General features: G+C 38.3%; 3 protein-coding genes across 4 annotated transcripts; 2 read left to right on the top strand and 1 right to left on the bottom strand.

Moving 5' to 3' along the window:
* Positions 1-5: 5 nt before the first annotated feature.
* On the bottom strand, positions 6-7582 carry LOC135596248 (heat shock protein 90-6, mitochondrial-like). Its single transcript, XM_065088281.1, has 20 exons — positions 7258-7582; positions 5953-6153; positions 5798-5871; positions 5319-5444; positions 5129-5222; positions 4949-5032; positions 4704-4847; positions 4506-4619; positions 4314-4376; positions 4133-4207; positions 3942-4046; positions 3038-3169; positions 2863-2955; positions 2663-2740; positions 2292-2546; positions 2095-2197; positions 1115-1289; positions 926-1031; positions 550-639; positions 6-444 (listed from the first exon to the last, which is right to left on the bottom strand). The coding sequence occupies exons 1-20, from the start codon at positions 7354-7356 to the stop codon at positions 283-285; spliced, it is 2373 nt and encodes a 790-aa protein (XP_064944353.1). The 5' UTR covers positions 7357-7582; the 3' UTR covers positions 6-282.
* A 5257-nt stretch (positions 7583-12839) lies between these two features.
* On the top strand, positions 12840-15058 carry LOC135596247 (phosphatidylcholine:diacylglycerol cholinephosphotransferase 1-like). The gene is made up of 3 exons (XM_065088279.1): positions 12840-13712; positions 14286-14423; positions 14520-15058. The coding sequence occupies exons 1-3, from the start codon at positions 13266-13268 to the stop codon at positions 14850-14852; spliced, it is 918 nt and encodes a 305-aa protein (XP_064944351.1). The 5' UTR covers positions 12840-13265; the 3' UTR covers positions 14853-15058.
* Positions 15059-18314: 3256 nt separating this feature from the next.
* LOC103969331 (GTPase activating protein 1) lies at positions 18315-23999 on the top strand. Of its 2 annotated transcripts, none has more exons than XM_009382832.3 (3): positions 18315-18488; positions 22243-22338; positions 23467-23999. In XM_009382832.3, exons 1-3 carry the CDS (start codon positions 18375-18377, stop codon positions 23755-23757), a joined length of 501 nt encoding a protein of 166 aa, XP_009381107.2. In that variant the 5' UTR covers positions 18315-18374; the 3' UTR covers positions 23758-23999. The 2 variants fall into 2 exon arrangements, with proteins under 2 accessions (XP_009381107.2, XP_009381108.2); XM_009382833.3 differs by lacking the exon at positions 18315-18488 and adding an exon at positions 19460-19643.
* The last annotated feature ends 427 nt before the right edge of the window (positions 24000-24426 follow it).

Genomic DNA, 24426 nt, shown 5'->3' with positions numbered 1-24426 from the left:
TACCATAGTGAACGTTTAGTCTGTTATGACAGTGCTGGAGACATGATTCATTCCAGTTTTACATTGATCTTTTCATATGATGACGTGCATCGCCATAAAGAACACCAACGTCAAAGTGGGTCGACGTTCAAGCAGCTACAGACGACAATCACGTTACAGCATAACAACATGATAAAAAAGGGGGGGGGGGGGGGGGGGGGGGGGGCGGGCTCTACTAGCTAGCTAACGATGATTTCCACAACTGGAGACTCAGGAGAACTAAGGAAACAGAGCAGGCGAAGCTTATTTCTGTCCTCCAGCTTCGAGTGGTTGAACAACTTCAGCTTCAATAGGTTCTGTGGCCAGAGGGCTCGCAGGATGGGAAGGAATGGCTGTCCATTTGCCAACAAGTGCACTGCCCATCATCTCATATATCTTGCCACTTAATTCTGAGGGGTTCTCCGGCTGCAAGATTACAAGACAGACAAGTTTATCCATTTATGTATATTCCAATAGAGATCCTAGTTTATCTATTTAGTAGTATCCAAAATGATTGGGAGAAGTACTCACTGTGAAACCACTGGAAATTAGAGCTGTGTTATACAAAAGATCTACAGCCTTCTGAGCCTCAGGATCATCAGGGTGACTCCTGCATGCAACCTGCATTACCACAAAATAGAGCATTAACCCATGAAAGCAAATATTAGTGCCAGCCATATTAGGATGATGCAAGAAAAGACGGTGAAATATCTTGGGTGTAGAAGACCGTCATTTGCCAACAGGAGTAATGCAAATGCATGAGCGATGAGTTCCTCATGTCAACAGACATGAATGCAATCTTTTAGGGACCAAGAAGCACAAAGGATAACGGAGTGCAAGTTCACCCTACTGTTTTTCCTTTCACTTGACAATCAAATCTGATACAACTTGGACAAGAGACACTTACGTTCAAATCCTTGATGATGGGATGCTCTGGATTAATTTCGAAAACTCTCCTCCCTCTCATAAATTCCAAACTAGATGAATCTCCAAGTGTTTGTGCCTTCATCAACCTACAGTAGACCAAAATCATCGTCCATGTAATCACACACACACACACATCTTATGTGAATTGCCTGCACATGCATTTGCATACCTCTCCATGTTGGCAGACCAGCCAAACCTTCCCGATACAAGGACACATGGTGAAGTACTAAGACGACCGGATATCTGGACACTAGCAACCTTGTCTCCCAACCTCTTCTTGATCCAGTCACACATGTGGCCATATTCCTGTTTAATTTCCTTCTCCTTTTCCTCATTTTTATCACCTGCCCAGGATCAATTTCAAAATGTGACCAAAAAAGAAAATAACAAATAATAAAGGCACTCTAATATAGACAGCTATGGCATAATGATTAACAAGGCCTTCAGTTACAATACAAGAAATCTCATTTGGATACAACAACAGTGAACGACCAGAGCAGTCTGTAATAAGACATATGGATACTGGTTCCTGAAGCATAGCAATCAATATTAGGTATTAAAAGAGTAAGAAAAGATGATAAATGTTAAACCAGATTTCAATTATTGATGTTAACCCAGTTGCTTTCACTTGGGATTAAATCATAATATCTGAAAGTTATATTAGATTTTACATCTTTATTGTACTATTGCTAAATTTTCACCAAAACATTTATTTGTTGAACAAAGCCAAGAGCATTATGCCCCAAATCCCTCTCAGGTCAGAAATAAAAGTAAAGATAAACGGGCTTACTTGAGATACAGTTCTGATCTCCTTATTTATCTGTTATCTTTGCAAGTTCTACCTTATTTCTATTTATCTAATCTCCTACACCCTTCCTCTTTTCTTTGTGATTAAAGAACAAAGCAGCAACCTTTTTTACGCTTTCTAGCTTGGATAAGATAAATCAATTCCCATTATACTAGTTCTGGTAATTTTTGGCCATCACAATATCAAACATCATATTTTTAGTACGAAAGGTCGAATCAGCATACAAAATGAAGCTTCTGAATTGAAATCCAGGCCACATCAGTTGGATTTGGTTCTTGCAACCTACATATGACCAAGAATTTTTGCTCATAAAATATTATAACACAAGGAAAATTGGTTACCTAGATCTAGGTCCTCCTTGCTGATGTCAACAAAATTCTTCTCCTTATAAGACTTGAGATGCTGGATAGCAATCTCATCCATGGGATCAACTAAAAATAGCACCTGAAAGATGAGAGATCCATAATTTAGTTCAAAAGTAACTAACACAAGAACAATGGTTTATGTGTTTTAGGTAAACTATAATACAAAAATATACCTCAAAATCCTTCTCATGAAGTCGTTCTAGGAAAGGTGCATTCCTTGCACTTGTCAAGCTGTCTGCAGCTATGTAATAGATATCCTTTTGTTCTGGCTTCATATTTTCAACATACTCATCCAAGCCAATAAGTTCATCATCACCATGAGAAGAAAAGAACCTCAGAAGTGGAGCAATGCGCTTATGATTCCCATGATCTTCGATACAGCCCAACTTTAAGTTTTTGCCAAAATTCTCCCAGAACTTGTCATAATCCTGACATTTCATACAAGTGTCCGCAGATTCTCATAACCGATATTAAAAATTATACAAAAACAACCTTGAACAAAAGTGATTTCTAGATATAATACATAAGGGAATGAAGCACTTACATCTTTGTTTTCACTGAGAGAGATGCCCAATATCATGTCAAAGGCTTTGCGAACTAACCTTTTTCTCATTATACGGACCTAGAAGATTAAGGAGCCTCAAAGTTAGCCGCATGAATTGTTGAGGAAAAATAGGAGTGAAGAGACGGCAACTTCTCTATAGAAAAGAAGGGACATTTGGCATGTTCAGAAAGTTGACTTACAATTCGGCTTTCTTGAAGGATCTCTCGTGACACATTTAGTGGAAGGTCATTCGAGTCCACAACACCCTTTACAAAGCTCAAATATCTTGGGAACTAATAACCCATTATGCATCAGGTGTCAGTATAATTTCTAAAAAATAGATGACATCAATTGGTTTAGGTAGACGATCCATACCAATTCCCCGTCAAAATCATCAGATATGAAGACACGCTTGACATACAACCTTATATTCTTAGTCTTTATGTCAACAATTTCATCCTTTTTGACAGCCGGAACAAAAAGAATGGACCTGAATTCCACCTCGCCCTGCAGCAAGAAAATATCATATGGCCAACTAGATATTTAAGCAAAGCATACTTAGAACTATAGGCAGGAAAATGAAAATAATTTGGCGTTTAAAAAACATGTGGTTTCTTCAAATGCAAATAAGAGCGATATCCATTTGTAATATTCAACTTTCATTTCAAGGTAGAAGACTGCACATACATTGAGAAATAAATTAATATGGTGTGTTCCACATTCAGATAACTGAGCATCTTAGCGAAAAAGTACCGGTCAAACTTGTAGAACTTTTAGATAGTCACAATGCAAAAAAGGCATAATATGACATACGGCAGATAAGTATACATGAACATACAAGATTTGTATTACAGGCAGCAGAATCTTAAAACAAGACACTCCAATTACTAGATATGGTCTTAGAATGACCCAAAGCATAAAAAATCTAAATATTTGATGATAACTCAATTGACCAGCTCAAAAAAAAAAAATCATTTTTTCCGATTGAGCAAGGTTTTATGATAAGCACAAACTCCACTTGCCATATATATTTTAGAATGACCAGAAATATCAAAAATCTTAAATTTTGTGACTTTCGTTAGTAATTCAATTAAGCAATTAAAAACACAAACGAACAAGGAAAAACTCAAATGACCAACTTTCTGTAAATATTTTTTTTGGTTTATGTGAAGCCGACACTGTCAAATCTGATCAAGTATTTTGACAAGCAACCAAATTATAATTCTATCTTTACTACTATAGCACAACCACAAATGGAGTCTGATAAATAACAAAGTACCTCGGTTGTGAAATGTGAAGAAGCCAAAGGATCCAGGTATTCGTTAAAAGTCTTCCTGAAAAATTCATTATACTCCTCAGTAGTCACATCCTTTGGATTGCGCAGCTGCAGTAACATGTACATGTTACAAAACAAAGAAACAGATCTGAACTGAGATGATGCCAAAAAATATTTTTGGGCATATTGCTCACCCATATAGGCTGTGTTTCGTTGGAGAGCTCCCAATCCCAGTATCTCTCCACAACTTTCTTAGTTTTCTTCTTCTTCTATATGAAAACATAAAAAAGCACAATTACAGACCCAAACATCAACTAGAGGTAGTATAACAACTAGAATTATGCAACATCAAAATGAACATTGGAGAACACATACTTCCACGGTAGGATCCTCATCACCCTCCTTTTTAGCTTCACTTGGATCCTCATCTACCTCCACCTAATAAACGTAAATGAGATTATCAGGATGGAACTAACTTGAAGGCAGTTCATGTTTGATTGCCAGGAGTCACTGGAAACAGGTTCTAGATCTGTATGTTCCTTCCTACTTGCCACACTAATCCCTTACCTCTTTAGTAAAACCTTTCTCTTGCCATGTGTAGATTGGGAATGAGACAAACTGTGAATAGTTCTTCACAAGATTCTGGATCCTCTCCGGATGAGCAAAACCTTTGTCATCTCGCTGAGCATAACTTACAATGGTGAGAAACAAATTATGAAAATCATCCGGAATGTTTGCTACACTACAGAAGGCAAACTTACAGACCTTGAGGTACAATGTTAGGCGAGTTCCTCTTGGAACGAGCTTTTCCGGGTCTGTTTCCTCCCGAATAGTGTAAGAGTTAGCATTAGCCTCTCCCTCCCACACATATTGCTTGTCAGATGTTGGACTTTTTGTTGAAACAACTACCTATTTATAACAAAAAAAAAAGCATTTTAGAAACTGTTGGTATAGCTAAAAACTCATATGGTGGCAACCAATTTTTTTAAAAAATCACGCTTAAGATTTACCTTGTCAGATACAAGGAATGCAGAATAAAAACCTACACCAAACTGACCGATTAAATTGCTGTCGACACCAGCATCCTTGCTATCCTGTATATAGAATACAAGACCTCAGATCCACAAGGATAAAATATAGTGATGCCAATAACTGAAAAAAAGATGGGTCGCTCAAGCAACTGCCTGTACCTTCAATGCCTTCAAAAATTTGGCTGTTCCACTCTGTGCAATGGTTCCAAGGCAGTCAACAAGTTCTTGTCTAGTCATACCAATTCCAGTATCACTGAAAAAAAGAAAACCATTATAATTTGGCTAAAGCTTCTTTCTCATCATCAAACATATATGTAGGCACTCTTGGTTCTACATTAGTAATACTTACGTAATTGTGATAATCCCATTGTCTTTGTCGGTCTGAATACGAATATCGAGGTCAACAGCATCCTTCAAAAGCTCAGGCTTCGTGACACTTAGGAAGCGCAGCTTATCAAGTGCATCACTTGCATTGCTGCAATTATTCATAGAAAAAGTTAAAAATGCTTTCCTCCAAAATGCCATATTAGAATAGCAAGACCCCAAAACAAGAATTATTTTAGAAAAATATCACAAAAAGCTAAAAGGCAGGAACTTTTGCAGGCAAACTACATGGTATCTAGGCTGCATGCAACATGAAATCACACTTTTTCAGGAAACCCAATAATGTTTTATGCACCAAATGGCATTCAGCTGTGCTAATTATTTCCCCAAAATACCAATAGTGTCAACAAGATAGGTGGATAATATTTGATCTAACTGAAGAATATCAGTTTCTAGAACACAGACACAAAAATAACACGGTAAAGCAACAAAATAAACACAAACCTAACAAGTTCCCGCAAAAAGACCTCCTTGTTGCTATACAGGCTGTGCACTATAAGGTCCATTAGCCGACTAACCTGTTATGTTAATTAGAAGAGAGTATGAGATGTGTTATTTTGATAGATGAAACTGCACAATAGGACTTCCATCTGGCATACCTCAGCCTGGTACTCATACTTCTCACTCGGCGGCTCAGATGAATCAGTTGCAGCTACAGTTGATTCAAGACGGCTGCAGGCAAGCATACTGTGTCTCGAGTTCAAATGCATCCCAAATTTGGATCCATTGTTTTTTGGTGCAGAAAATGTAGAAAAATATCTGTATGGTGAGTCTGGGAGTTTGTAATCAGTCTCAGTTGCCTGAAAAGGAAAAAAAAGAAGGCATCAATTAAGTACATTTGGTTGCAACTATGGCTTATTCCTGTTGTTCTTTTGAATGTTTCTTTTAAAAAAAAAACTGAACACATGTAAAAATTACATTTCAGAAAATTTCATGTGCTTGGGATAAAAAAGTATGACGGCTAGCTAAAAGCTTTAACACTTGACAACCTGTAAATCATATGGTGTATCCTGATTTCAGTTCAATTGATTCTAACTTGAATCCTTAGATGGTTCAATTGTCTTGATTAGGGTCTTCTACTTTAAGTATTTCATAGTGTACTATCACAATTTTTATTTTCCATTTGATCATAGAAAATGCTCAAGGTCTTCCTTTACTTAGACTGGGAAACAATTGATGAGTACTTGACTATGCTCAAGCAAACAAGATTAAATAGGAGCCAATTGATAACATCTCAACTATGTTTAAAAGCAGAGGAATGACTAACCAAAATTTAATAATCTTCCCCTATAAAAGGCTTGACCAATTGATTCAATAACTTGAATATAAGTTGACTAGAACCCAATAGCTAAAAATGCTTCCAGAAGTAAGGAATTTATCTAGTCTTATATACCATCACAACCCACCTTTCATCTCCAACATGGTACTAACTGAAACATCATAAATTCCCAGACAACTAATTAGATAATCTAGAAGATTAATTGCCGTTTAAAAACCTAACAAAGATTATAGTAAAGTTTCTCAGACATCCAAAGGTATTTTCATTTATCAGTCATCCCATGATGTTTCAGAGGAAAATTTAAGAGAAACTTGCAGAATTGGACATAGATCATAGAACATCTTGAGCTATTTGAGTAGATAGAAATCGTGATTGATGGTGGAAAATATCTACTACAGAAGATTGAAAGGACTGGAGTCGAGATTAACAATATGGATGCGGTCATTCAGATCACCATTCCTGGGCAACTCCGCAGCATACCGAGGGGTTTATGCACGGAACAAATGACCAAATAACACGTCGGCACGGCTGAGGTACTCAACATCAAGAGGCAAATCCACCACCATAACCTAGTAAACGAACAAAGAGAAGGAAAGACGGCGCAACATCATGCAACAATTCTCACCGAAGGAGCGGAGGCGGAGACGAAGGGCACCACCACGCGGCAGCGAGCGCCGGCAGATCGCACTGCGGAAGCGACCGATCGCCTCGAAGCGCCAAGCATCTTCTCTTCCCCCGCTGTGACCTTCTCGAGCGACCCCCGAGGGTTTTAGAGATGGTAGAAGAAAGACAGGGAGACACGAGGAAATGAGGGGAGGAGACAAAGCGAGGCGCACTCGTCTCCGTTTTATAGATGGAGGCGGAGAGGGGTAGGGTTTTGGTAGGGTTTGCGAGGCCGTCGAAGCTTCTGGAGATGGGTTTGAGCGGAGTCTTCAGGCGCTGGCTGCAGAACCTTCAGGAGATGGCTGCTATGTAGCACGACCGATCGAATCACGCAACGATCAGTGACTGACGTGGCACGATCACAGGCACTAACTTCTTTTTCTATTTTTCTTATGTCTATAATGACCAAAATAACTCGAAAGATATTTGAAGCAATCACAATTCGTTTTTTTTTTATGATAAAAATAATATAAAAATAATAATATATTTAAATTTATACAAAACTAATTTAAAATATTACAAAATATTATTTGTGTTGTCGTGATGATCAAATCATTTCATTTTGTGTTTTCTCTCGTATTGGCATCTAATTTCAAGTTTGATTTGGAGTGAATAGTAACCCTACAGTGAATGTCAAATTTTCTAAAAAATCATGATTTAAATCTATTAACTTCTTACATTTTTTGTGTGTAATAAATTAAAATTTGTCAACGATCACTTAAATGTTTGTTAAAGAGGCATTGTGCCATATATATTTAAATAACATATTATTTCTATATTTTTTACTTTTCTTTGCATGTTTTGGAATAATATAAATGGTGTTTTATTTCACAATCTTTCTCCTGGCATCATCTTAGTGTAAAATTCAAATATTTATTTGTATAGGTATTAACACACCCAAGTCTTTATTTATACAGTGATAAGGTTATTTAGTCTCGTATTGATTGAGGGGTATAAAAATCAAGAGTTCATAAATCCGTTGAATCTCTTTTACTATTAGAGATGTCTTTTGGAACTCACATGCTCCAAAAAAGATAAAACTGTGCGGGTAGACCCATCGTCCAAAACAGATAATTCTTCGTAAGATTATGGGTCACACCAATAGTTAATCCATAATATGGTATGATCTCAATATAGCGAAGCTCCTTAAAAAAATATATATATATATAAAATAAAAGTTTACGATTCATATCTTATTCAATTATTTGGTTCCTAAAAGTATATTTTTAGAAATCTCTACAATGATATCCTTGATATGGCTTTTATCATAAAAATTGTCATATGACTTTTTATTCTTATAATAACCAATTTCAATGCTATAAGCTTACCAACACAGAACTAATTGCTCTCGTAGATTTTGGGATGCAAACTTCTTTTTTGTTTATTAACATATCTTACTGCAAAATAATGACATAATTTTTTTTTTTCAAAATATATATATTTTATATTTTTTGAATAAGATTGTATTATTTGAACTAAAATAATTTCATTAAAGAATATCTCACTCATTTGTCTCGATTTTTATTACTTAAAGTGTTAGTAGTGAAAAAGAATTTCTATCTTTAAAATTCCCAAGGCACTTCAAGTGTTTACTATAGAAATAAAGATGATAACGCATTAATTATAAATTATCCTCAGCAATTAATTATATTTAGTGTATCGATCTTTATATTTTTAAAAATTATATTGAGATTCTCATATTTACGAAAGTAAAATATTGAGATTCCTGGATAAAAAAATAATTTTATAATATTCAAAATCAAGAAAAAAAGATTTTGTAAGAATAACAGGATTAAAATTTTTTATTTTTATAAATATAAAAGTTTTAATATAATTTTTAAAAATATATAAATACTGATATATAAAGATAACTAATCATAGGTGTAACACGAACACAACATTTCCATTTAGGTCTTACTTTTTAAGTGATGCAGAATTCACCCTTAGCTTGTCTTCACATATAATGATTTTGCTTGAAAAGATGCATTACGATTGGTTTTACCGCGCAAATTTCGTAAAATAGAGGGCTGGCCTCCGTTTGTGGATCACAAATCGCTCGGCTCGATCGATCGCGTAGGCGGAGAGTAGGGTTTGCATAGTGGGGGCGAGAGGGAAGCGGAGGGCGTCGTCGGGTGCTATCTTGGACGCGATGGACAGGAGCAAAGGAGAGGAGGAGGAGTTAGGCAGCGGCAGAGTTGGTGGGAATCAGCGCCTGCGTCAAGCAAGACTACCCTCCACCCTCCGAATCCCTCCCCGGTATGATTCATTTCTTTCCTAGGGTTATTGGTCGCATCGCATGCCCCTGCGCGATGCCTGGACATTTGACATCGTCTTCGTACAAACCAGGTTCTGGGTATTTCCTTTTTGTATCGGCATCCTGTCTTATAGATTCTTACTGAAGATAGACCCACACCATTATTACAAATCAGCTCTATCTTGGGAAAGGCTTCACAAAGACCTACGAAATCAGGCCACTTAATCCATGTCTGGAGGAAGAACGAAGTAGAGTTTTCATTTTCTCACGGATTTTGTCATCTCGGCATCGAGAACACAGTCGTTGCAATTGAATCTATTTGAGGTTCCTACATTGAGCATTGAGGTAAAACTTTTTGTATTCCAGGTTTATGTACTTTGTCTTCTAAGCTTATCATGCTTCCTCTTTTGCTTAAAAATCTGACAGATGTTTAGATGATTCATTTCCTTCAATATGTGCATTTATTAAGTCCCTGAAAAGTGCAATGGATCAACTCCTGCCGCAGGTTTTAGCACCTCAAATCTTGTTTGTTTATAATTAATGTCATCAGCAACTTCAAATGCTTTGGAAAATTTGTCATCCAGCTCGAGAGTGATTTTTGAGAAAGAATAATTAGACCTTTGCATAGGGCATGTGAGACCTAACCCATGGCGGCTCTATGTCATGATGTGTACTTTGGCGCTGTCCATCCGAGCCCTTTACCATGTACAATACTAGGTTGGTTTGGTATCATTTGTCACGATTGAGCCCAATAGGATAATTGGTCCATTAGCTTTATATGAATCACTAACTCAAAAATGTTTAATCCTCAAAATACCTAATCCAGTTTAGCCATAGTAAACTCATCACTCTTATCAACTAATTCATGTCTCAACCTACTTTTGATGCGGGACTAGGATTTGGGGTGTTACATCAAAAGGTTGACCAAGTTATGATTTGTCTCTCCAGAGATTGGGTCTGCTGGGCATGCTTGCCTCAAGCAAGGTGCTCTTTTTCATTTTTCTCATGCATTGATGAATCCCCAATCTCCAAGATATGGTAGGTGTAAGCACCTTCATTTGAATAGACAGGGACTTGACTGCCTCACCCAAGACGTGCAACTCAATTACATCCGGTAGCTGCATCTGCAGAATGTGGCTACTTATGCTGGTTGCACATATGTGGCCCACGTATGGTTCCAATTGATATGAATTATGACTCATTCTCTTTATCATCACCATGATTGTTCTTTAGCTAAATTGCAATGTTTTGTTGCTAATACTGTTATCACTCCACTATACATGGGATCTGGTGGTCTTGTACTGAATGCTTGATGCTTGCAGCCAAATGATCTCTTAATAATTGCATAATCTCGTACTTGAACAATATATTTGTAGTCATTGTTATACATTCTTCAGAAGGACAATATATTTTTCCTTTTCAAATGATTTAGTGTGAACCACACATATGGCTGGTTAAGTTTACATTGTATTATGTTGAATCCTGAGAACGAAATGCTTTTTCCTTTGTACAACTTCGCTTCAAGAATTTCTCTCCAGGCTTTTCTGTGACACCAAATTTCATCTGAGAAAGCCTTCGAGTTCCTAAGTTCTTATCTTATTTCAATTTTTGTGCTTACAAAAAACTGGGGATCTCACTTTTTCACAGGTCCTGTTGTTCATGTATAGAAATGAAAACTTTACTCTTTATCCTTTTCCGTTAAGACAGGTGTAGCACATATCAATTTTTTGTATGCCCAATGTTCAGCCTATCCTTGATGCAGTTTGCGAGAAGCATTCATTTGTGTTAACTATTACTGAATCGGATATTTATTTCTTTTTTCCTGTAGTATTTTTGTAGCTCAAGTTATTATGTTCTTGTGAAGAGTTGGAAGTAGCTGATTTAAATACTAGTATGTCAGAAAGGCTGAGCTTCTTTGTTTCTAAGCATATCCTTAATCTATCAATTTCACCTTGTAAGGTAGTACTGCCATGATATTCTACCATTCATGACTCCACAGAGCAGGAAATCCGAGCATATTAGGTTAAGTCAAAACTACTGCGCCTCATATATCCAAGTGCTTGCCTCATTCTTCTGTGTATACTCAAGATGTGAGTTCCCACAAAGCTTCCAGTTCCAGCACCACTGAATAAACTTCTAATGAAGTCTTTGCCTTCACTTTTCCTGTTCCCACACCTTTAATTGCTTCTTCTGAACCACCACTTACGCCTACAATGACTCAATCACCATCAGTTTGCAGAATGCTTACTGGCACTGAAGATATCATTCTGTGGTTTAGCTTAAACCCACCCAGAGCTGACGGTGGCATTGTTTTGTCCTTTGTATTCATGTCCAAGTTTCACCTTGATTGACATTACAGCCCTGCAACTCAAGTTTGGATCTGGAAACCAGCATACTTGTGTTGGAAATGAAGATTTTTGTTGTGCCACTTGCATGCAAAACTGAAGCAACTTATTTTTTGCATAGTAATTATGTATTAGGAATATAAAGTTATGATCAGGTGTAATTTGTATCCTATTTGTTATTTGTTATGCTGGATTAGGACAAATCTAATTTGATTCTTTTCGTATAATGGACAGATGATCATTTTTATTTCTCTAAAGCATTTCTTCCTCTCTTTTGGCATCTGTTTGAACCCAGGTTGATTTTGACATCAGTCATGATCTGAAGAGATTCGGAGTTCTTTTTTCAACTTTGGTCGACTACCAGATCATTGTTGATGCGTGAATTCTGCTTTACTTCTCCTTTGGCGTCTGAGGTATGACGTGGTTGTCGCTTTTCCTCATCGCTTATTCACCATGAAATGACTTCAAATGCTAATTTCTAATTTATTTCCAACTCTTTTTATGTTTTTTTTTTTGAGAATTCATGCATATTTTTAGAAAGTAGATAATTTGTGTTATAGTTAGTGCCAATGAGATGATCTCTATTTGTTATTATATTAGAAACCACAGTAGGTCTGTAAACAATAGTTCATAAATTAGATATTGTATTAAGTGCTTTGATTATAGTGAGCGTATGATGAAGCTAATAAGTTGAACTATGAAACAGTTGGACACCCTTTGCTCTGGAGTTTATCTTATCCTTGCCGGAGGGGAAGGAATGTATCAGAATCGGAGCTTTTCTATTGGCTGTGCATGGCCGGAGCGGATCCAGTGGATTCCTAATCCGCCCTCGACCAATCACGCCCTCACCCCACCACCACAGCTCGTCCCTTGGCGTTGCGGTCGGCGTTTTGTTAACCGTGTGGCTCCCGCCACGTTGGAGCGGTGGATCTCTGCGGGGTGATACCGTCTCGTACGGGCGAGGTTGTTGCGTCCGAAACAACGGCCGGCTAAAGGATTGTTGAACGACTTGGTCGTGGCTGGTAGGCGAGAATTGAATGCGGTTCGGAACGGGTAAAGGGTAACGCACGGCACGCCGTTCTGCATTCCTCTTGCGAGCTCCTTTTGAACCGTTAGACCCCCGTTACGATCTTCGCTCCCCTTCCACTTGCTCGCCCACTGGTCGCCTGTTTACTAACCCGACCCCACTCCTCGCTTTCCCTTTGGTTTCTTTATTATCCGCGACCGATCCAAAGCTCGCACGCATGCCCTACCAATCCACCACGCTCCCCACATGCTTGCCGTCCCCCAGCCTTGAGAGATCCGACCCTCTTCGTGCCACATCCTTATAAATCTGACAGCAGCGGCGGATCGCGACCGCCATGTCCAACCATGACGGCCGAGAACGGCGGGAGCACCACCCATCTCTGTGTGCAGAGGAAGGCCGCGGAAGGAACTAGGGTGACTCTGGGCATCGCCAACCATGACCACGGCAGCGAAATCGACCCTCGGCGGCCACCACCACTACCTTCATCTCCCGGCGTGAAGGACGGCAACAGAATGGGGACGCCTTCGCCGCCTCCGGTGCCGCTGCTGCCACCCCAGGGGCCGTCCTTCGCCGGATGGTCGATCGACGGCCTGGCAGGGGTGGCCAGGCGCCACCCCCTGCTTTGCGCCTTCGCGTTCTCGCTCTTGTTCTTCATGGGCGTCGAGTACACCATCCCGATGGTTCCCTCGACTTCCCCGCCTCTGGATTTGGGGTTCATCGCCACCAAGCCTCTCAACCGCGCGCTGGCCACCGCGCCCGCCCTCAACACCCTGCTCGCTGCCCTCAACACTGTGAGTCTGATAACGTGTCCCCTTCTTTCATGTATCTTTTCTTCTCTTCTGCTCCCAATTTTTTGCACACTAAATCCATATTCTGGAAATCGCTTGCAAACTCCACACGGTATCCATCTCTACTCTACAATTTCACCCAATCTTAATCTGCCATGTTGGTTCTTCCCATGCTTTTTCATGGAATTAGATCTAGAATCAGATGAACGGTCAATTGGCCTCATTATACATTACTAAGTTTAGATTTGGTCCAGATGAAACGTATGAAATACGTGGCTTCTGTAGCATCTTGGTAATTGCTCGTATCATATCGTCAATGGCTAATTGGTTTCAACATCATATGATCACCAGTTGTGGTAGATGTATCGTATCAACGATTCGATCGTGTTCGTTTCATCATGGAAAATTCAATCGAGCTTAACATGTCAATATCTGACATTAGTGGATTTAGTTTCCTCCTTACTTATTAATTAAATAGATTAGGCCGTCATGTCAGGGGCGGAGTAGGAGAGGTATGCCTTCTTGGATTTGTAGTGGTTGATGGTTTCATGGAGATTGGCCGTATATTTTTCTCAGGTCTTCGTGGGTATGCAGACCGTGTATATAGTGTGGACCTTCCTGGTGGAGGGGAGGCCACGTCCGACCATCGCGGCTCTCTTCATGTTCACTTGCAGGGGGATTCTCGGCTGCTCCACCCAGCTCCCGTTGCCTCAGGTACGCTTCTTCTTCTTCTTCTTCTTGGTCGCTTCCCCCTCGGCTTTCTCGGTCTCTGCTGGTCCAGCTTATGCGGGGTCTCGATCCCTGGTGCAGGGTTTTCAGGGTTCAGGAGTGGATTTCCCCGTGGGCAACGTGTCCTTCTTCCTCTTCTTCTCCGGCCATGTCGCAGGGGCCGTGATCGCATCCTTGGACATGAGAAGGACGAGGAGGTGGGGCATGGCCCGGGTCTTCGATTCCCTCAACCTGCTGCAGAGCGTGAGGCTGCTCGCCTCGAGAGGCCACTACACCATCGACTTGGCCGTCGGCGTCGGTGCCGGCTACGTGTTCGACGATTTGGCGGGCAAGTACGAGGCGAGCAAGTTGAAGCGTGGGGGCGAGCACCGGCGACCGTGCTTCAGCTGCGAATGCAGCTGTGAAGGACGTTGACCATTCCATGCAACATACTGATCCCCTCCTCTCGTATGCTTCTTCCTCCATTGTTCTCTGCCTTCGATTTTATTCTCTCCGTTGTTCCAAGTACTTTTGACGTCTGCTGATCTCAAACAAAATTGCTAGCTCAGCTTATGTTCCTCGAGTCTTCATGTAGACCAAATTATCGAGGGATAATTTAAATATTTTTTAAATTAGAAGTACTTAAAATGAGAATACTGATTGGAAAATTATGAGTATTTTGCATTAAAATCGTTTTTTCTTTCAGTGAAAATTTCTTTGAATCTATAAAAAATGTTCTCTGTCCAATATATTTACTCATATCAAGTTTTATGTTGAGTCATATTTTCATCTGAATTCATATATAAAGTATTCAATTCAATTTGCAATTTCTAAACAACTAAATTATATATCATTGTTGCAATCTTTTATCTGGTGTCGTGTGAAATCTTCTAGTCCTCATTAGGAGGGATGATTAATTCTGATACATCAATATAATATATCTCGAGGATAAATAATTGTTAGATCAGTGCCACCATGTTGATAGGTAAATGACTACGAGCTAGCAGACGTTTGAGATCAAAGGCTAAAGGTGAAGGCGTGATTTTAACCACCTTAATCCTAAATTACTTGTCTAACTGTTTTAAGGTAATAATTAGCAGCCACCAATTTTTTATTACGGGCTTAACAGATAGAAAAGTCTCTTCGATATTATTATATTCTGAATCCCAATTTTCAAGTTTATTCGATGATGATGATGACGATGGTCACAAAAGATTTTGGTTATTTAACGTGTTAGGATTTGATTTTTGTTTTCGAAAAGTAAACTTCTTCATACAATATTGTGTTATGGGTATAAATAAAAAAAAATATTTCTAATACTCAAAATAGATTCAGAGGATTGAGAACTAAGTTTTTTATAATGATTTTTTGTAATTGATTAAAGTAAATAGTTATTTTAATTTATATTACATTAATCTTATGAAATATTCAATTAAGTGTTGAGATAAATTCTTACCTCAACAGAGTAAGCGTGAACCTTTTGGTGAACTAATTGAATAACTTGTAAGAGAAATTTCTCGAATTGATTTGCCATTTTCATAAATGATATAATTGATAACTCTAAGTTAGACATTATCTTTTTCCACTTTTTCTTGGTAGGTGTGATCCGTTCAACATAGATCCAAATTTTTCATTTTTTTTATTCCTAAGAATTTTTTCTTGTTTCCAATGGTATCAAAATGCCGTTATCTTATATACCTCTCTCTAGAAAATAAATATCTCCGAAAAATATTTTTAGTTTTTTTTTCTTTCTACTCGGACTAATCCGTAAGTGAATTGTGCATCTACTCCGATGATACTATTATTTCGGACCATTATCAACGAAGATCCATGTAAGATATGCACTTCTTCGAGACCGAAAAAAAACCAATCTACTTTCATTTGGTATTTCGGACAAAATTCTTTTGATCCTCAATACTCAATCAAATCATCTTTTTTTATGATTGAATTGACCTCTACAGTCCCATATTTAGTAATTCTTGAATTGTTTCTTCTATATCGTGGATCATCAAAATAAGCAAGAATATTATTTCTACATTAAATACCTTGTTTTGGTATTTCGATCGAAATACTAAAATAAGGTATTAGTTCTTTCTCTCATCATATTGTAATGGGGTGATGAATCTATTTCTTTACTTTTTTGTCAAGAAATAAAAATTTCCTTGGATAATAGAAGGATATATGAAATTCCAGTAACCATTAGATATCGTTTGATCATGTCTTATTGAATAGTCAATAATTTTCTTATTTTTTTACTATAATTATCCAACAATGGACATTAGTTATTTCTTCGATAGAAAAAGAATAAACATTCATTTGATCTTGATCCTTATGGAGCGAAAAAGATACTTTACTGGATCTGCACGGATCTCTCGTTAATATCCATAAATGACATTTTTTTATAATAGATGAATACTATCATATTTTTTATAATAGATGAATTCTCCCTTTGATTCAGAATAAATATATTTTCGTACATTCTCTTTAAAATGGAAAGTGGACGTTCAAACATGAATCTTAGCAATCACTTGTTCTGATTCTATATATTGATTATTTTGAACTAAAATCAAACTTTTTAGTGAAATATATATGTTATGTAGAATATTTCGACTCTCAATAATTACATACAAGTCTAAAGAATATAGAAAATCAATATTTTTAATAAAATATTTATTTTATGTAAAATATTTCGACTCTCAATGATTACATACAAGTTTAAATAATATAGAAAAATAGAATAACCACGACGGATACATGTGGGATGAACCAAATCTTCGTTGAATTTTATTGTTTTATTAGAAGGAGCTCATTCATGCTCGACGATACCGCATATGATCGTTCGAATTTTTCTTATCATAATCATCATCGTCAATGTTCTAAGCATGCATAAGGAATTTGTGAGGAAAAAAAAAAAAAAGGCAGTGGTAATGTTCTAAACCCGAATATGATTTTCTCCCACAAGCACAAGTGGGTGAAAAGTGAGAACAAATTGAATTCTTCCAACATCTTATTAGTCATTATTCTTAATAAAGATTCAAACATCCGGTCCTGTTGTTGAAGATAAGAACACTAGTCAACAGGGATTTCTTTTTCTTCTTCTTTACGGCTGTCAGTATCTTCTTCTCTCTCTCTCTCTTCGTGAATTCAAATAGTCTTCAGGAATGAGAGAAAACAACAAATGCCGGCCTTTGTCGTAGTACAAGTGTCCCTATTGGCATGACCCAACACACGGTGTTCTCTGACCAATTCTTAGCTACAACCCATCTTGTCCTCATCAGTCTATTTTCTATGTAGAAATGGTGAAGCAAAGACTTGGTTTCCAACCTTATGGTCTTTTTCTTCTTTCATGTCACCCCCGTTGGAATCTTATTTTAAGGGGGCAAAGTCGATGTTGTAACAACATTATTTCTCTGCGATCACAATTGAAGTCGTGAAAATACTATTCTTATCGAATAGAGATGAATCAGACAAATAACAAAAATTCAATCTTTGTATTGTTTTATGAGATTATTATTATTAGTAGTTGGAATCTTACAGTTATTTTTAATGTAAAGGTAGTTGGAATCCTGCCGAGAGTAAGTCATCTTTATTATTATTGCCTTTGTATCACAACCCTGTGCTTTTTTATGTGCTACGATGTCTCTCTCGTTTATTCCTCTCCTCCTTACCTTAGCTATACAACCGGTTGATACTCCCAGGGGAAGCACAACTGGTGCAGTCTCTCTCTCTCTCTCTCTCTCTCTCTCTCTCTCTCTCTCTATCTATCTATCTATCTATCTATCTATCTATCTCTGAGAGACTCCTTCCCCATTGCTGCATCATTCTTCCCCCTGTGGTGGTCTCTCTCTCTCTCTCTCTCTCTCTCTCTATCTATCTATCTATCTATCTATCTCTGAGAGACTCCTTCCCCACTGCTGCATCAGTCTTCCCCCTGTGGTGGTGAAGCTGAGGGGAGAGATGGCGGACCACTTGCTGGGTCTCCTGAGGGTTCGAGTGCAGCGAGGGGTTAACCTCGCCGTCCGTGACTTCACAAGCAGCGACCCCTATGTCATCCTCAGAATGGGCAACCAGGTTCGTTCCTCCTCCTCCTCCAGCTTAGCTTCACCATTTCTATCAGCCTCCTTGGATGCCTAAGCTTGGATCGTCGAGTGATAGACATAACATCTTTCACTTCTTCCGAGTATTAAAGGTTCAGTCATGTTGTATAGGTTTTTTCTTCTTCTTCTTCTCTCTCTCTCTCTCTCTCTCTCTCTCTACCTTAAGGTCTGCAGATAGATAAAAACAAAATGAGACGACTCTCTCTCGATCGATTCAAACATTTATCTCCTCCGAAGCGCATGGAAAAAGGCCAGTCCATGCGATCCACACAAACTCCATGGGGGGGGTGTCATCCAATCGATTCTGTGCACCCAAATACCACCGTCGTCCTCTTGCATTGCTTTCGATCCTCGACGTCGATTGCATCCGTTCGTCGAGGGAGTGGAAATTGCTGGTCAATCACGATGTTGGCTAATATTTTGATTCATACCCATAACATCTCGATTTTGTTTAATATTAAAAATGATTTTAAACGATAAGTGTATTAACGTTAATTTGGATTTAGATTTTACACAAATTATTCAGTCAATTATTATTATTATTATATATATATCAAACTTATTGTAGATTAATATTGCGATATTAAGAACTCATATTGTTTCCATTTGAACTTCTCTTCCTATCTAATACGAAATCCATAGAAATAATAGAATACTCGATCGTATAAATAATTCAAGATTTTTTTTGGGGGATAAATTGGAAGTCTCACATCAAGTTTACGTTCATACAATAAAATAAAATAAAAATAAGCGTGAAAATAGAAAATAACTCAAAGGTCATCTAAACACGAAAATGTTATATAGTATAATAATAATAATAATAATAATAATAATAATAATAATAATAATAATAATAATAATAATAATAATAGAGAAAGTTGGTACGGCCGAGCCAAGGTCGGCGGTGGGGCAGTCCGCGCCGGCTCTTTTACTCCGTGAATGCCGTTTCGTCGCATTCTGCTGCGCGGGAGGAGAGCGGACGACGGTGGGGGGCGGGAGAGGTTGAGGGATCGGCGGTGGAGAGCACATGCTGGGGCTGCTCAAGGTGCGGGTGCTGCGGGGTGTGAACCTCGCCGTACGGGACTTGCGGAGCAGCGACCCCTATGTCATCCTCAAGATGGGCAAACAGGTTCGCCCTACACCCACCTCTCCTTCTTGTAGCAGCGAGGCGTGCGACTTCGCGTCGATCGTCCCGAGGCTTGTTTCTTGATCGAGCCTTTGGATGGTCGGCGCGGGGAAGGTTCCTACCGAGATGGCGGGGATCTTCGGATCGAACTGGGATGGGGAGTGTCATGTGTCTGAAGATCATGTCAAGAGTCAAGAAACGGTCAGGAGTTGCGATGATCCGAGAAAGATAGAAAAGAGAAGGACGGATCCGGAAAGAAGAGACGAAGGATGGAAAATAAATTACAAGAAGATTTAGGATTTAGGATTTAGGAAATGAGGTGTGTAGGTGCACCCTCGAGGGCCGCGAAAGCGCAGAGCTGAATTAGTTGCTTCTTGATTGCTTTGCTTGGCCATTGCTACGAAGAAACTAGTTGATTCTTGATCGTCTCTTTTCCACTCGGACATCTGTAGGTAGGTAGGAGCATAATCTAATTCTTGATTGCTACGAAGAAACATAAATTGAACTTAGTTGATTATTTTCATTTTCTTTTTCTTTTGTGACTCGGACATTGCTACAAAGAAAGATTTCATCTCCGTAAAAGTTCCTTCCGAACTAATAGTTCTTGCATCCGACAAAAAAAGAAGAAAAAATAAAAGAAATCCTTGTTCTGTTCACCGGTAAACTAATTGAATCTGAGACTCGATCTGAAGCTGCTCCATGACAACTTAATTTTCTGTTGTGCCTCAGCTCTCTATAGCCCTGTGCTTTACACACACATCACACGTATTTGTGGGTCGAGTAGATTTATTTCATTTTGTTGACTGACACATTTTTAATGAGAAAGAAACATTCAAAATTGTTAAATGCCTGTTTTTAGACCTTTTCAACATTTTGTTTGTTGTTGTTCTTACCCTTTCCTCTTTTTTTTTGGGGTGACTATGTACATGTTTTATTAGTTTTTGTTTACTTTTTCCCTACGAAGAAGTCATCAACATATAGAACAACAGAATATTAGAAAGATTGTCTTGCTGCTTCAGATTGCTTACCTTGCCTGTTAGGTTTTGGCAAGAGGAACCGCTTGGTGATTATGGGTCTTTTTAGTTAGGAGATGTGAAAGTTGCTACACATGGCTTGGAATTTTGCATATGCAGATGAATGAACATTTGGTTTATATGGTGTATTCTTAATGATGAAAGTCTGGCATCCTAGATCGTGGGCCGTTAGTGTTTCTTTGAAGTCAGTTTGGAGTAGCATCAGATCAAGATTTAGTCAACATCAGAATTTGGTATGGGGGACTTTACATCACAAACTGAACCAAATCAATTGTCTTTCCTTTTAGTTTACACATAGGTCAAATCCTCAAAAAGGAGCACTCAAAAGGTATTTTTGGACAGGTAGTGAGTCGTACGCTACTCAAGCTATAATCCACACCAGATGTGGGACTATATTTGGTTATCACAGTTTTGGCTATCAGGCCAATAATCACACTCTCCGGTACTGAGCTGTGAGATGGATGCCCATGTGAAGAGACCAGGATAAGCCATGACATAATTGACATTAGTCGTAGTATCTCTTGGAATTTTGGTATGTAAGCTCCAGCATGAACAGCTGCCTGTGATTTGAATTGTACTTTCAAATAGATTGCAAATTGGTTAAGGGGATCTTTTGTTATGCTTGGCATCATTTTGACTATTTTTGTTTTGAATTTATTTTGGGCTTTTAAGAAATCATTTCTGTTGTTTTCTCTGCTTCTCTCAGAAATTATATGATTTTAGATTAATTTTGGTAGATACATGTTGATAATTCCGCAAAAAACCTTTATTGCAGCATTGAAAAATGGATCTTGGTGAAGCACCATTAGCTCTAGTAAGCCTAGAGAAAAAGTGATGTTTAACTAAATAGTCACATTCTTTTGTGATTCCAGTATTGATATTGTGTATTAGGATAATCATCTGGTATTAGTGTCTTATATATTAAAGGCTTGTATTCTGTACATACAAAGCGTGTTGTATTTTTGTAATCTGCAGTCTTCTGGAGGATAGATTGAGATCACATATGCATACAAGTTGTATGTTTCTTTTACTTTCGGTCTTACACTTGAATCTCATGCTGTTTTTGCAGTACTGTATGGAATACACCTACATTGTAAAAGATTTTCTGTTATATGTAGTTTCTTTTCTGTTTGATGTTAGCTCTTTTCGCCTAAGATTCTTCAAGTTATACTGAATCTTCTCACATGATTGCCATTGTATAATGCACTTTTTCATTACATTTTGATTTCTTATAATTACTTGATCCTATGTATTAGCTCTGGGACTAATATCTATAGTTTTTATCCTAGTATATCCTGTTGTGAATTCTATGCAAGAGAACTTTCTGATATAATCAATTGTCTTTGATGTCTTCTATTTGATTCTCTATCTGGATCCTTGATAGTAATATTTGCCTAGAATTTCTATCTGATGCTTCATTGGTTATGTGTCATGATGATAAATCGTCCTAGTATGTCTTACGTGATGTATAATTGCTTACATATGCCATGTCTAGTTTATGTGTCTAGTCCATCAACTGCTATGTTGCTCATATTTATATTATTGTCTGTTCGTCCATCTTCGTGCAGAAACTGAAGACTCGGGTGATAAAGCGTAATACTAATCCCATTTGGAATGAGGAGCTGACACTTTCTGTTGAAGATCCTGCCCTTCCAGTGAGACTTGTATGTTTCTCTGTCACTTTGCTACTTGTCACTATCCAGTGACAGCAGGAGATTTTTTTTCCCCTATTATTTGGACACAATATACTGAAATCTTTTTATCTTCATGCAGTTGCTTCAAATTTTTGTAAGCAACTACGTGCAGAAGTGGTTATTTTCCTTCTAAATAAGATAATTGAATATTTATGAATGAGTCACTATTTCATATAATCGATAGTCAAGGAGAGTTAATTGCATGAGTACACCTTGGATTGGTCAGGAAACCTAAATCTTAGAATTAACCCATTTACAACTGGGTTGAGCAGGAATCATCTACCGCAAATAAATTTGTTTGATGGATCTATATCCAACCTCCACCTTGACCACTCTTTGTGAGTACATTTAGGTTTATTGGTAAATAAACTGTTCATCTATTAAGTAGCAGCTGTACTTTAACATTAGCTGATTTGGTATGGTGCCGTTTGTGTCAAATGCACTAGCATTATCACCAGTAATTACTAGCGAGTCCTATCATGTTTGAAGTTTGAACATCCATATTTTCCCATTGAAGGTTCCCAAACCGGCAAACGTGTCTGGGAATTCCAGAAGCCACAATGTCTTGTTATGCATTTCAAAGCTTTCTTTTGGACTTAACACGAGATACATGCAGAAGCAACGATAAAAATTTAAGGTGTTTTCCCAGAACGACACCGCCACAATCTTACTCAATTTTTCATTGACGAAAGTTTACTCAATTTTACTCAAATCTTACTCAACCTAATATTGAAGAAAGTTTACTGAATTCTCTTGCTAAATTTTATCAGCTTATGCATTTTGGATGATGAAATTGTTGTTGGGATAATAGACTCTTGCTCTCTGGTATCATATGTTTGAACAGAACTTTTTATTAATAATGATGCCATCCAGTTTGAAACACTGCAGTTTATTTTCGGATAATACTGCTTGGTTGCAACCCCATCTTTTTTCTAACAAAAGATGCAAAAAATAAAGTCTTTGCTGGTTGGGCTTGTATATCGGGGTCGAGCATTCTCAACTCGTGTTTACCTGGAGAAGCTGAAGTTGGATATCAATTGGTATTGTTTCCAATGGTTATCATCAATCATCTTGACACTGATGATGGTTATTATGCAGGAGGTGTATGACAAGGACACATTCAGCCTGGACGATCCTATGGGCAATGCTGAGTTTGACATACGTCCATTTGTGGAAGCTGTGAGGATGAACTTGCAAGGCGTTCCAAATGGCACCATGATAACAAAGGTGGCGCCGAGCAGGCAAAACTGCTTGGCCGACGAGAGTGCCATATACTGGTCAGATGGCAAGGTGCTTCAGGACCTCGTCCTTCGCCTTAAAGATGTCGAACGCGGTGAAGTGGAACTGCAGCTGCAATGGGTCAGCATTCCAGGCGCCAGCGGCCTCTAACTATTTGGAGCATCGTCGATCTTGTGCACCTGCCTTGACATATCCTGTTTGTTTATAAGTCTTAAGAGGAAACTTGTATCATGTATGTGAGTCGTCTATACGTGTATAACTAGAATCAGATGCTGCGGCATCTACCACTACCACCAGAACAGGCAGCTGAGTCGAAGTTCAGCTTATTTTGCACCGCACCTTGTCGTTTTAACTCTTGCTATCAATTAAAATGGATCTATTATTGTGTTTTAGGATTTGGCTTGTGGATCCCTTCTGCCCGCTTATTATGACGCAGTAAGGATTTATCCTGAATAGATGAGAGAATCATACTACAGAGGGAGATCTCATGCCAATCAAAACAAAAGATAGATAGATGAATTCCCGGGGTGCAGCAGTCACTTCACCTTTTGTCGACAGCATTAGCTCTCCCCTACCCAAGTTTGCAGGTGCAAACCCAGCAACAGTTTGTGCACAGCATCTGCAGACAGCACCTTACAATCATACAGACAATGGTATGTATGATTCTATAGAAGCCGAAGCGAAGATCGCATTTTGAAGAGATAACGCAAATTAGTTTAGATGTGTAGTGATTTAACAAGTAGCGATCAGAGCCCAGAATTTTCATGGTAAGCATCGTTTCTTGATCCACGGCACAAGAACTGTTGATGTGGTCTGTCG

This window comes from Musa acuminata, chromosome BXJ1-10, assembly GCF_036884655.1.
Source record: "Musa acuminata AAA Group cultivar baxijiao chromosome BXJ1-10, Cavendish_Baxijiao_AAA, whole genome shotgun sequence".
In the NCBI taxonomy this organism is placed as follows: domain Eukaryota; kingdom Viridiplantae; phylum Streptophyta; class Magnoliopsida; order Zingiberales; family Musaceae; genus Musa; species Musa acuminata.
This window is presented reverse-complemented; position numbering and strand designations above follow the sequence as displayed.

Bases quoted from the DNA above. Each gene is read 5' to 3' on its own strand.
- LOC135596248 (XM_065088281.1), bottom strand. From the start codon at position 7,356: ATGCTTGGCGCTTCGAGGCGATCGGTCGCTTCCGCAGTGCGATCTGCC. The intron at 5,872-5,952 runs GTATGCCAGATG...TTAACATAACAG, and splicing joins AGTATGAGTACCAGGCTGAG to GTTAGTCGGCTAATGGACCT. The intron at 5,033-5,128 runs GTACAGGCAGTT...TTCTATATACAG, and splicing joins AATTTTTGAAGGCATTGAAG to GATAGCAAGGATGCTGGTGT.
- LOC103969331 (XM_009382832.3), top strand. From the start codon at position 18,375: ATGGCGGACCACTTGCTGGGTCTCCTGAGGGTTCGAGTGCAGCGAGGG. The intron at 18,489-22,242 runs GTTCGTTCCTCC...ATCTTCGTGCAG, and splicing joins TCCTCAGAATGGGCAACCAG to AAACTGAAGACTCGGGTGAT. The intron at 22,339-23,466 runs GTATGTTTCTCT...GTTATTATGCAG, and splicing joins CTGCCCTTCCAGTGAGACTT to GAGGTGTATGACAAGGACAC.
- LOC135596247 (XM_065088279.1), top strand. From the start codon at position 13,266: ATGACGGCCGAGAACGGCGGGAGCACCACCCATCTCTGTGTGCAGAGG. The intron at 13,713-14,285 runs GTGAGTCTGATA...TATTTTTCTCAG, and splicing joins TGCTCGCTGCCCTCAACACT to GTCTTCGTGGGTATGCAGAC. The intron at 14,424-14,519 runs GTACGCTTCTTC...TCCCTGGTGCAG, and splicing joins CCCAGCTCCCGTTGCCTCAG to GGTTTTCAGGGTTCAGGAGT.